This window comes from Schistocerca gregaria, chromosome 9, assembly GCF_023897955.1.
Source record: "Schistocerca gregaria isolate iqSchGreg1 chromosome 9, iqSchGreg1.2, whole genome shotgun sequence".
Lineage (NCBI taxonomy): Eukaryota > Metazoa > Arthropoda > Insecta > Orthoptera > Acrididae > Schistocerca > Schistocerca gregaria.
Window position 1 is genome coordinate 29,191,051 of NC_064928.1, and position 12,263 is coordinate 29,203,313.

Genomic DNA, 12,263 nt, shown 5'->3' on the forward strand with positions numbered 1-12,263 from the left:
GGTACGTGAGCAGCTGAAGGAAGATTTGGATGAATTGTTCAAGGAAGCATGAAAGAGGAGTGGAGCTTGAAGAAGGATAAGCATCAAGTGAGAGAGGAGGAAGAGAGGTGAGGATGAGAAAAGTGAGATGGAAGTGGAGCAGAAGTAGGAAATGAAGAAGTGAAGGGGAATGAGACAGTGAAATATGAACAGGAAAAGTTGGATTAAGTGGTGTAGGAAGAATGAAAGAGTACTGGAAATATGGGTAGGATAATATGATGCAAGAGAAAGAGTAATGTGGATGAGGGAAAGTGGATGGAAATGGAGTAGGAGCTCAGAAGCTGTGGATAAAGTGATGGGGAATAAAGTAGTGAATGATGACCAGAAGCAGGAAGAGTTGGATGAAGTGGTGGAGCAAGAATGAAGGAAAAGTGGAAATGATGCAGTGGTGAGGTTAAAGTGAGAGAGGAGGTAGAGAAGTGCATATGAGGAAAAGTAGGTGGAACTATAGTAGAAGGAGTAGCTGAAGAAGCAGAAGGAAAGAAGTGGGAAAAACAGGTAGATGGAAGGAGAAGGAAGAGGGATGAGTGGTGGTGGAGGAGGAGGAGGCTACAGATGTGGATGAAGTGGAAAGAGACGAGGTCGTAGAGAATTAGCAGAAACAAGAAAATAGTAAGAAACTGGAGGGTAGATGACGTCTCTGCCTGTGACTCACCTCGCCCTGAACCTCGTCGAGTGGCATCACCATCTGCCCACCTGGCTTGACCAGAGCTTCCAGCAGGCGCTGTCGCGTCTTGGTGGCTCCGTCCTCTGTGGCTGCCGACCTTATGGCGATGCACTGCATGGCCCAGTTCTCCAGTATGTTCACGAACTTGAACAGGCCACGTCCTTTGGAGGTTAGCTTCAGCAGGAACTTGTTCTGCATCCATGGTCGCACTAACATCTTCTGTAAAAACCATGTGGCACTCGTCACTGTTAGTCTCCAACTCGGCGGGGAAGGGGGAGGGGGGACTCAACACTGGTCTCTGTTAATCAAATCAGCTCCCACAAATCGTGAATCAGATTACTAACACTGGTGAAACTCCCTATGTAAAGTCAACAACGTAAGGTCCAAAATTTAATTCATGCCAAAAATTCAAACACTGATTAAACGTATAAACTATTATGTTCCTGGCTGCTCTTACCTGTTAGTGGTGGTCGCTATTGTAAACGCTAATGTCGCTTTTGGAAAATAAACTTCGGAGGGGACTGACAGAAAGAAGCACCTTTGAGTAAGTACTATATGCGTTACCAGGACACAGGCAAATGAAGTACGTATACTGATGACGCAAAAATTTTATGACCACCTGCTCACTGGCTTGTTTCTCCGCCTTTGGAACGAAATACTTCACTGATTCTGCGTATCACGGATCCAAGTACTTGCTGGTACGTTTTTGGAGGTATGTGACATTAGATGTCTGCGCACAGATCATATAACTCGCGAAAATAACGGGCCGCTGGTAGCATAAGTAGTGATGGCGCTCGATAGTGATGCAGGTGAGTTCCATAGGATTTACATCAGGTGACCTCGGTCGGCGGGACATCAGTGCGAGTTCATTGTAATGCTCCTCAAACCACTGTAGCACGGTTCCGGCTCAAAGAAATGAATAATTATACTGCTGAAAGAGGACAGCATCTTCGTCGAACACTTCAAGTATGAAGGGATGCATGTGGTTCGCAACTGTCAGCGTATCTTCGATTACTACCACAGGTTGGATGCAAGAACAGGAGAATATCTCCCGTAGCAAAATACTGCTCCCACCAGCCAGTGTCCGTCGCTCGCTGCACGTGTCGAGTCGTCATTCACCTCGGCGGTGGCGTTTTTGGAGACCTAGGATAGCAAGAATGTAATTCATCCGAAGCGCCGACACGCTTCCATTGATCGACAGTGGAATCCTGATGGTCCCGTGCCCAATGCAAAAGTTACTGACGATGTCGTTGGGTCAACATGTGGTCGCATAGGGGGGAGGGGGGGGGGGGGGGGCGGCGGAGCTCCATGTTCAACAGTGTGCGATGAGCGGTGTGCTCCGAACTACCAGCATTGCGATCTTTCGGCAGAGTTGCCACACTTCTCCCTTTACAGAGCAGACAGTTCTCCGAACCCCACTTTCTGTACAGAGTCGTGTAGGTCGAACCATTTGGCACCTAGTAGTGGTTTGACTGTCCATCAACCTCTTTGGATAGGTGCTCACGACTGTAGCTCGCCGTTTTCGACAAACTCGTTTACAGGCTCTCCGTAATAACAATATGCCCTTTATCAACGTCGCTTATCTCAAGGGATTTCCCTCATCTGTAGTCCATATCTTGGCTAGGGTGATCCGCCGTCGATGTGTGCCCCGCTTGCATGCCTTTCTTACCGCATCACGTGCCCGCAGCGTCAGCAGGTGGTATTTAAACTTGCGGCGGGCAGTGGTCGCAATGTTTTGGCTCATCAGTGTTTACTCTGCTGTGGAAGCTGCTTAATCAACAGGCCGACATCTTAAAATAATTTTGTGGGGCACTGTTCGTTGCTCACAAAGTAGGTGAGTCTCTCGCAAAGGCAGGACGAAAGTCGTGAGCCTTATGAGGCAGAACTGTGGTTTAAAAATTGCAGGGCGTATGAAGTCGGGAGTGGTCGATAATCATCGGTGTAGTTGCTTTGTGCTTTTTATAAGAAACAGAGCGACTTAATGGGCTAACATTTGCTAGGTGGACAGAGTTTTCATATGAGAACATGTAGAAAACAGCTTCACTGGAGGTAGTGTCGGTAACAGCAAGGCATGCTTGATGAGGTCTTCAAAAACAGTAAATTTAGTTTTTTATAGTGAAAACTCGTGGCTTTTTTGTGTGCGCTCTTCTCTATTTAACTATTTATTTACATTGGATGGAAAACAAACTGCACCCCCCTCCCCCTCCCCCCCCCCCAATACAATGACCGAAAATGGATTGGAATACAACGGTGGCGGCCGATGTGGCCGAGCGGTTGTAGAGGCTTCAGTCTGGAACCGCGCGACCGCTACGGTCGCAGGTTCGAATCGTGCCTCGGGCATGGACGTGTGTGATGTCCTTAGGTTAGTTAGGTTTAAGTAGTTCAAAGTTCTAGTGGACTGATGACCTCATATGTTAAGTCCCATAGTGCTCAGAGCCATTTGAATACAACGGTAAGACGAGTAGTAGTATGTTAACAAATGCCATGCAACATGCATGTCAGACATGTTTTACGTGGTCTAAATACTTGACCAATGAAAAGACACCTACTGTTTGCCGACTGACTGTAGACTGTAGACTGTAGACCAGGGACATCCGCAAAGCGCTCCGTCCCACCAGACAACCTGAGGCAACAGAAGAGGAGCAGGAAGAAGAGACCAGGAAAGTAGCCTTTCTACCATATGTGGGGCCTATATCTGCCAGGATCAGCAGAATCCTGAAGAAACACAATATCAAGAGTGTGTTCTGCCCACCTAACAAGATCAGGACGCTCCTTGGAACTGTCAAGGATGATTTGGGGTTAAGGAAACCTGGTTTCTACCATATACCATGTGAATGCGGGATGGCTTACATCGATCAAACTACAAGAACAGTTGAAATAAGATGTAAAGAACACCAGAGACACACCAGGTTACGACAGGTAACTAAATCTGCAATAGCAGAACATTGCCTTGACCTTGAGCACACCATGGAGTATGACAAAACTAGGATCCTGGCTCAGACCCCCCGATTCTGGGCTAGTGTCATTAATGAATCGATTGAAATCAAGATGACGGAGAACTTGATCAACCGAGAAGCAGGATATCAACGGAAGGAAGTTCCATCCTCCAGGAATGAACTACAGATGTCCAAGAGTACAAGTAAAGGAACAGAAAGGCAAACGCGACACCAGGCGGCTGCAAGCTCCTTGGAGGACGGCCATCATAATATGCAGCTCCAACAACAGCCGGATGCCACAGGAAGCGCACCTCACAGGCGCATACCGGGTTCAGAAGGCGAGGACAATGGGTCGGCCACGAGAGAAACTCGCCGCGGTCGCGGACAGCATAAGGAGCTTCAGCAGAGCCATGATAGTGCTAGGATCGCGCCTATCGGGCGCAGACCCAATAAGGAACGCCTTGGGACGTCCGATACCTGAGAAGAGAGCCGCAACGGGCGCGGACCGAATAGGAAGCGCCTACAGACTGATACCACCGACAGAAATGGCCACAGCGGGCGCGGACGGCATGGGGAGCACCACACACCGCCCAGGCATAAATATGGGACGAGGTCAGCTCGCCAACCAGTCTCGGGGAACACGTGATGAAGACGCCGAGTTACGACGTCGAAATATCGTGTTGGGAAGACGTGGACCACCGGCACTACACCCGATTTTACGAGATGTCAATCTCAGTAGTCATTACATCTCGCGAGAGAGCAGAATGGGGTGCTCCGTGGAACTCTCGGACTTCGAACGTGGTCAGATGATTTGGTGTCACTTGTGTCATACGTCTCTACGCGACGTTTCCACACCCCTAAACGTCTCTAGGTCCACTGTTTCCGATGTGATAGTGAAATGGAAACGTGAAGGGACACGTATAGCACAAAAGCGTACAGGCCGTCCTCTTCTGTTGACTGACAGAGACCGCCGACAGTTGAAGAGGGTCGTAATGTGTAATAGGCAGACATATATCCAGGCCGTCACACAGGAATTCCAAACTGCATCAGGGTCCACTGCAGGTACTGTGACAGTTAGGAGGAATGTGAGAAAACTTGGCTGTCATGGTCGGGTGGCTGCTCATAAGCCACACATCACTTCATTAAATGCCAAACGACGCCTCGCTTGGTGTAAGGAGCGTAAACATTGGACGACTAAGTAGTGCAAAGACGTTGTGTTGAGTGACGAATCACGGTGCACAATGTGGCGATCCGATGGCAGGGTGTGGGTATGGCTAATGCCCGGGGAGCGTCATCTGTCAGCTTATGTAGAGCCAACAGTAAATTCGGAGACGGTGGCCTTACGGTGTGGTCGTGTGTTTGATGGAGGGGGTTTGCACGCCTTGTTGTTTTGCATCGGACTATCACAGCACAGGCCTACACTGATGTTTTCAAAAATGTTCAAGTGAGTGTGAAATCTTATGGGACTTAACTGCTAAGGTCATCAGTCCCTAAGCGTACACACTACTTAATCTAAATTATCCGAAGGACAAACACATACACCCATGCGCGAGGGAGGACTCGAACCTCCGCCGGGACCACTGATGTTTTAAGCAGCTTCTTGCTTCCCACTGTTGAAGAGCAATTCGGGGATGGCGATTGCGTCTTTCAACACTATCGAGCACCTTTTCGTAATCCGCGGCCTCTGGTGGAGTGGTTACACGACAATAACACCCCTGTAATGGACTGTCCTGCACAGGGTCGTGGCGTGAATCGTATAGAACACCTTTGAGGTGTTTCGCAACGCCGACTTCGAGCCAGGCCTCACCGACCGACATCGATACGTCTCCTCAGTTCTGCCATTCCAGCACCTAATTGAACGTATGCCTACTAGAATGGAAGTTGGCCAACACCATACTGAACTCCAGCATTACTGATGCAGGGCGCGACGAATTTGTAAGTCTGTTTCAGCCAGTTGCCCGGATACTTTTGATCATATAGTGTATGTGTGTACCAGGAAGAATGTTCGTAACTGATGAAAAACTAGACAACTCGCAGTAAAATCGTAAAAGAATGTGTAGTCGGAGCGAATAGATATAGTTCGAACATACCATTGGCGTTCAACCTGTGGAATGAGATACAACTATTACTCAACTAAGCGTATCTGTCTGGAGCGATTTTGACGGAACGACCGTTTAAATACACCCGTGGAGGAAGCAACTGATACACTGAGATAATGAGCTACTGTTCATCACCATGAACCTAAGGCAGTGGATATCAGACACGAAAGTGGTGGTCTTCAACAAAACTGTAGTTCCAGAATATGGTTAACAGACTCGAGTGTCCATTTTGAGTACCATACAAGGAAACATATTACCTCCCCTAACATGACATCATATTGAATACATCTGGATATATTCATATGGGTACTGACAGTCACCATCGATTGAACTGGAATGGATGTAAAGTAATTTTGGTAGACCTACAAACTACATCTCTACACTCCACGAGCCTACAAACGGGCTACAGCACAGCGTACCACTGGTAGTAATTTCCTTTTCTGGTCCACCCGCAAACAGCGGATATTCGTCTGTATGAGCCGTCACCTTTTCTTCGGTACTTGCGCGAGATATATCTCGGTGGCCATAGTCTCACTCTTCAGTCTGTTGGAAGTGCTGATTCTCAAAACGTTCTCAACAGTCTTTCGTTAAAAGAACGTCGTCTTCTCTCTAGGGATCCCCATTTCACTTCCTTGAGCATTTTGGTCGAACCTGCTGGTGACAAATCCAACAGCACGCTTCTGAATTGTTTCAATGTGTTCCCTAAGTCTGATATCGTGATTATCTCAAGGAATGGATCAGTTCTCAAGAATGGGTGGCACAAGTATTCTCTGCACGGTCTCTTTAATGTATGAAATATGTTTTCTCATAACTCTGCCAATAAACCAAAGCCTGCCATTCGCCTTCGCTACAACCGACATTACGAGAGCTTTGAACATCATATTGCTTTGTAAAGGTATGCCCACACATTTAGTAGATGTGATCTTGTCAAGCAACGCACAATAAAACTGCATAGGAAGACTACTGGATTGTTTTACCTATTCATCCACATTAACTAAGATTTATCCTCCTACAGTTCCATAAAAGACAGTGGTTTCCTGTACAGTACAAAATCATCGGAAAACAGTCTGAACCCAAGAGATTGTACGTCAGATGCCTTTAAACACAAGGTGTAAAAAAACGTATGGCACAAATTGCAGGATACATTCGTCACACGAAGAGGAAGAAATTATGTTATATGAACATGGGCTTTGTTTCCGTGTTGCAACTCATTTTCTCCAACTCATTAATCATGCGAAACTTCACGGACAGAACCAACCAGAACATCACTTGTAGCTCTTTCTCACAAGATATGTTCAACGCACCCTTATTGGGCACTGATACATGCATCAACCCGTCGCCATAGGGAAATTCGGATTGCTGATGTATCCCTGCAGTACTGTGCATGGTTTTGCAGCCTTCCACGACACGGGCACGTGGACATCTTGTGCTGGGGTTCCATACTCAAGAGTTTCCTACTGTATCCAGACTAAGCGCCTGCAACTCTCGCTTCCCGCGAAGCAGAATGGTACAGCGGGCCCCGGACAGAGTAGGGGTTAGCCTGGCCGGCTGTCCCGGAAACACAGACGCTTCCCAGAGACCACCAGGAGGCGTCCACGGCGCCGCAAGAGGTCGCTACAGCCGCGGACCTCCTTCCTTCCGCTCGACACGCGACTGCAAATAGAACCAGCCATATCCATGCGCCAAGCAGTATTTAGGCTGGTGCAGGAGCCAAGAGATGCAATCGCCATCAGTGTCTCGTGTGTGCCGTCGTGTTTAGTGTTCACTGTACCCCGTCACACTCCATCGTTCAACTGTGCCATCGCCGTCTTCAGTGTTTGTGCGTCGTGTCAACATTTTCAAGTGTGGATTCTCGTCGAGTGTCAACGGCTCCGTGTTTGTCTTTCTGTGTCAACTGTTTTCTTGCCCACCGTTCTGTAACCTATGTGTAATCTTTCTGTTTCTTCTCACTGTGTATCCTTTGGCTGAAGAGCAGCATAGAACGCTGCTGACAGCCTGACTGTTGCACAGGCTTTAAAATAACAATAAAGAAAGAAAAACCAAGAGATGCAGTTGACGCCGAGCGACCCCACTGGTGCCATCGTGACCGCCGCGCCATCGCCCACAGCCGCCAGCGTACCGGAGCCATCCTCGCACGGCCTCTACTCGTCCTCGGACTCAGGCGACGGCAACGTGGGCTCTGCGCCGCTCTTCACGAGACGCCTGGGGCTTGGTTTGGTGAAATTCTATGGTTACTACAGACACTTTATGTTTTGAAGAATCTGTGATTTAGTTATTGATAGGCTCAGAGGATCAGTCCTACCTCACGAATATTGTTTTGTAAATTTTGAAGAAATACTTTAGTTTAAATAAAAACGCTATAACTCACACTCTGAGATTTTCCTATTTGCGGACGGCGGATATGTTATTTCCAAATGTCCCCATAAATAAAAATCCAATGGGTTCAGGTCCGGAGAGCGTGGAGACCAGGCGAGTGGTCCGCCTCTAGCTGCCCATCTGTCGCCGAATCTGTTGTATAGACAATAGCAATAAAATGTGCAGGTGCTCTTTCGTGCATGAAGTACATGTGTTGTCGCACAGCTAAAGGCACATCTGCTTACAGATCACGTAGAGTATTCTCTAGAAAATTAAGATAAATTTGCCCGTCGAGTCTCGGTGAAAGAAAGCGAGAGCGTACCAAACGGTAACCAACAATGCCGGCCAAAACATTGACAGAAAATCTTTGATGATGGCCTACCTCAACAGTTACGCGAGGATTGACGTCTGCCCATACATGCCGATTGTTCAAATTTTCAATCTGATGTCAATGAAACGACGCCTCATCTGTGAACAGCACCGCTGAACTAAAGTTAGGTTTGACACTTTATTGAACAAACCGTAAGCAGGAAAATCAGTTGCTGATAGTGCCTGCAAACATTGTAAATAGTATGGATATAGCTGGTCGTCGTATAACACTCGCCAGACAACATTCAGTGATCTAGCTACATGCCTGGTACTGACACTATGGCCGTCGTCAACCGCACAAAGAATTTGCAGTGTTTTCGTCCTTCTAGAACTCCCCCGGTGGCAAGTGTCAGATTTAAATGCCCCAGTATTCCCTAAGACGACGATCAATGCGTTCAAACGTTCTGATGATGGGGTACCTTCGTCGTGGACATCTCTCACGGTACAAACGTTGAGAGCGAGCGCCGCTGCTGCCACCTAATCCGTACATCAGGTAGGCATCTGTCATCTCTGCATTTACATACACTGCCATCGAATGATCAAGTCTGTGCTTAACTCTACATAGAAACCTGTGAGATTGCAACGGTCATACTGATCGCTGTAACACTTGATGTTACCCGTAAAACGTCACGTGGCAACAGGGACATGTAAAACAAAACACTAGCGGTGCACGACGAAACGAGACATCACTAAGAGCATGAGTTCCTCATGATTACAACGTTCTGGTCTTGCGTGTTTCCCATGAGCTGGAGAAAGTGAATTGTAACACGGAAACAATGCGTTTCCATACCAGTATTCACATAACATGATTTCTCTGCCTGTGTACGAGCGATGTGTCCTGCAGTTTGTGCCACACATTTTTCTCACACCCTGTATGCAGGTAGTCGACAGGGAGGTGCATGACGTCGAGAGAGAGGTGCTCCACCGACCAGGGCCACACGGTCCATCCCAGTAGCTGTGCAGGTGCCTCGAGCTACGGTCCTGAGCGGCCAACTGTCCACGGCAGCTGGCCCCAGCGCACCGTGTCCGCACTTCGTGCTCTCTGGCCGGGCCGTCCTACCACTACAGCCCACTGGCAGTTCGGAACCGCACTCACTACAGTTTCTCCGCGCATGCGTTCTAGCTCTACCACGTCGCTCACGGTCAAAGATTGCAAATCCTATCGGAAACGAGATCGATAGGAGCTTGCACGGCTCACCTTCCCCCACTTACAGCTAGAAAATCTCCCTCGCTGCTTTCGACTAAGAAATAAGCATAGCTAAGCGCCGCCTTTCACTGCATGATATGCACCTACATCTACATCTACATTCATACTCCGTAATCGACCATACGGTGCGTGGCGGAGGGTACCTCGTACTACAACTAGCATCTTCTCTCCCAGTTACACTCCCAAACAGAACGAGGGAAAATGACTGCCTATATGCCTCTGTACGAGCCCTAATCTCTCTTATCTTATCTTTGTGGTCTTTCCGTGAAATGTAAGTTGGCGGCAATAAAATTGTACTGCAGTCAGCCTCAAATGCTGGTTCTCTAAATTTCCTCAGTAGCGATTCACGAAAAGAACGCCTCCTTTCCTCTAGAGACTCCCACCCGAGTTCCTGAAGCATTTGCGTAACACTCGCGTGATGATCAAACCTACCAATAACAAATATAGCAGCCCGCCTCTGAATTGCTTCTATGTCCTCCCTGAATCCTGCCTGATAGGGTTCCCAAACGCTCGAGCAGTACTCAAGAATAGTTCGTATTAGTGTTTTATAAGCGGTCTCCTTTACATCTTCCCAAAGTTCTACCAATGAACCGAAGACGACTATCCGCCTTCCCCACAACTGCCATTACATGCTTGTCCCACTTCATATCGCTCTGCAATGTTACGCCCAAATATTTAATCGACGTGTCTGTGTCAAGCGCTACACTGCTAATGGAGTATTCAGACATTACGGGATTCTTTTTCCTATTCATCTGCATTAATTTACATTTATCTATATTTAGAGTTAGCTGTCATTCTTTATACCAATCACAAATCCTGTCCAAGTCATCTTGTATCATCCTATAGTCACTCAACGACGACACTTTCCCGTGCACCACAGCATCATCAGCAAACAGCCGCACATTACTATCCGCCCTATCCAAAAGGTCATTTATGTAGATAGAAAACAACAGCCGACCTACTACACTTCCATGGGGCAGGTCAGATGATACCCTCACCACCGATGAACACTCACCATCGAGGACAACGTACTGGGTTCTATTACTTAAGAAGTAAGATGTCTTGCTTGTAATGTGACTGCTGACCAAGAGGCTGACTGGATCCAGTAACACGCTCCCACAAATTGAAGCCACACCTTACGCAAAATGACAACATCACACTCGTCTGTTAAACTGAAGTTACGAATGAAGACTTTATCATGGACCTTTAACTTAATCACACGCTGACACTTATTATAAAGTTGCACCTGTCTCCGGTGCGTGAGATCAGTATTACTCCAGGCTCCTCACCAGCTTTGCTGGATAATTTCAGGGTTAATTATGTCTGGAGGGAGATTATTCATAGACAACGATTGGCAAAGGGAAAACTGAGAGGACAGCTAAAACTTAAAGACGGGAAGTTGCCCTGATGGCTTCATGGTGGGTGGAGTTAAATGCTTGCTTCAGCCAGGGTGTGGATGTATCTCATTTGTTCTGAGTGACTGCATGGAATATTATCACTGCAGGTTTCAAGTTACGGTTGACCCTCGTTGCAAATTAGGGCTGGGGGTAGCATGGGACTTTCGTGAAATGATTTACCACATACCACGGATTGGGTGAGCTGATCCATCTCGCCGTGTTACACGCCTTCCGTGAAGCATTCTGCACACACATGTTGCACTGCAGAAACACTTCGTTCCATGCGAGTGGCAATTTCCTGGATGGATGCATTACGTCCTCTCGTGCCAGTGATGCGTGCTGTTTCAAACTCACCGATTTTACGGTACACTTCACGCATACGTCTTCGAGGCGTCCTGGAAGTCTGCTCAGCTTACACCAATCCATTACAGCGACAACGAGAGCCGCAGGCACGTTTTGGCAGGTGGGTGGTGCTGCGCCACGGTACCCATGTTGACCTTCAACCCGTGGACCCACAAGGTTCAAATGCTAATCATTTCTGCAGAACATACTAATATACATGTCCTGTGATATGAACGTCGTGTCTCTAGTCAAGGGTTCTGTTCTTTATGAACGTGAGTGTAGTTTATTGGGGAAAAAGATAGTATGCTCGTCTGCTCCGAAGAACAAAACACAATTAAAGCTCAAAAATGACTGATAGGTTGACGGCCTTTGTTTAACAACTCAGAGTCTCGAACTCGAGCCATTTTTCCATAAATTAATATTTCCAAAGTTCTACTGCTGCACTCGAGAACCAAGTTCCACACAAGTTTACTTTGAGGTTGTGCACAGTGTTGGAAAAACAGAATATGGTCAGAGTTCTACCAAAGTTTATGAAGTAAGTTGTAACACAGAAGCACAGAGACTCGACCGTCGGCCAAGCTGGAGAGGCCAGGCGGTGGACAGAGGGCAGCTGCGTCGTAGAGCAGCGGATGTTTGTCTGCAGCTCAGTAGTTCTGTCTCGACGTGAACTGACGCTGTACGGCAGTGTGCGGACCTACATACTGTCGCGCGGCAGGATATCGCAGGAACTATTTTAGGTCACGTGGGTCACAGACGCAAACAGGTTCCCTCTTCCCCAGACCGCGACTCCTGGTGGCGCTGCTAGGGCCACCTAGTCAAACTGCTGCGAAACTGTTTTCTGGTGCAGAGCAG

General features: G+C 47.7%; 1 protein-coding gene across 1 annotated transcript in view; it reads right to left on the reverse strand.

The window, feature by feature from the left end:
• Positions 1-12,263, reverse strand: part of LOC126292119 (cytochrome P450 4C1-like) — a 201,510-nt gene that overhangs the window by 57,450 nt on the left and 131,797 nt on the right. Inside the window, exon 5 of the mRNA XM_049985946.1 lies at positions 695-925. Within this exon, the coding sequence (XP_049841903.1) occupies positions 695-925 (231 nt within the window). The remainder of the gene's footprint in view (positions 1-694; positions 926-12,263) is intronic.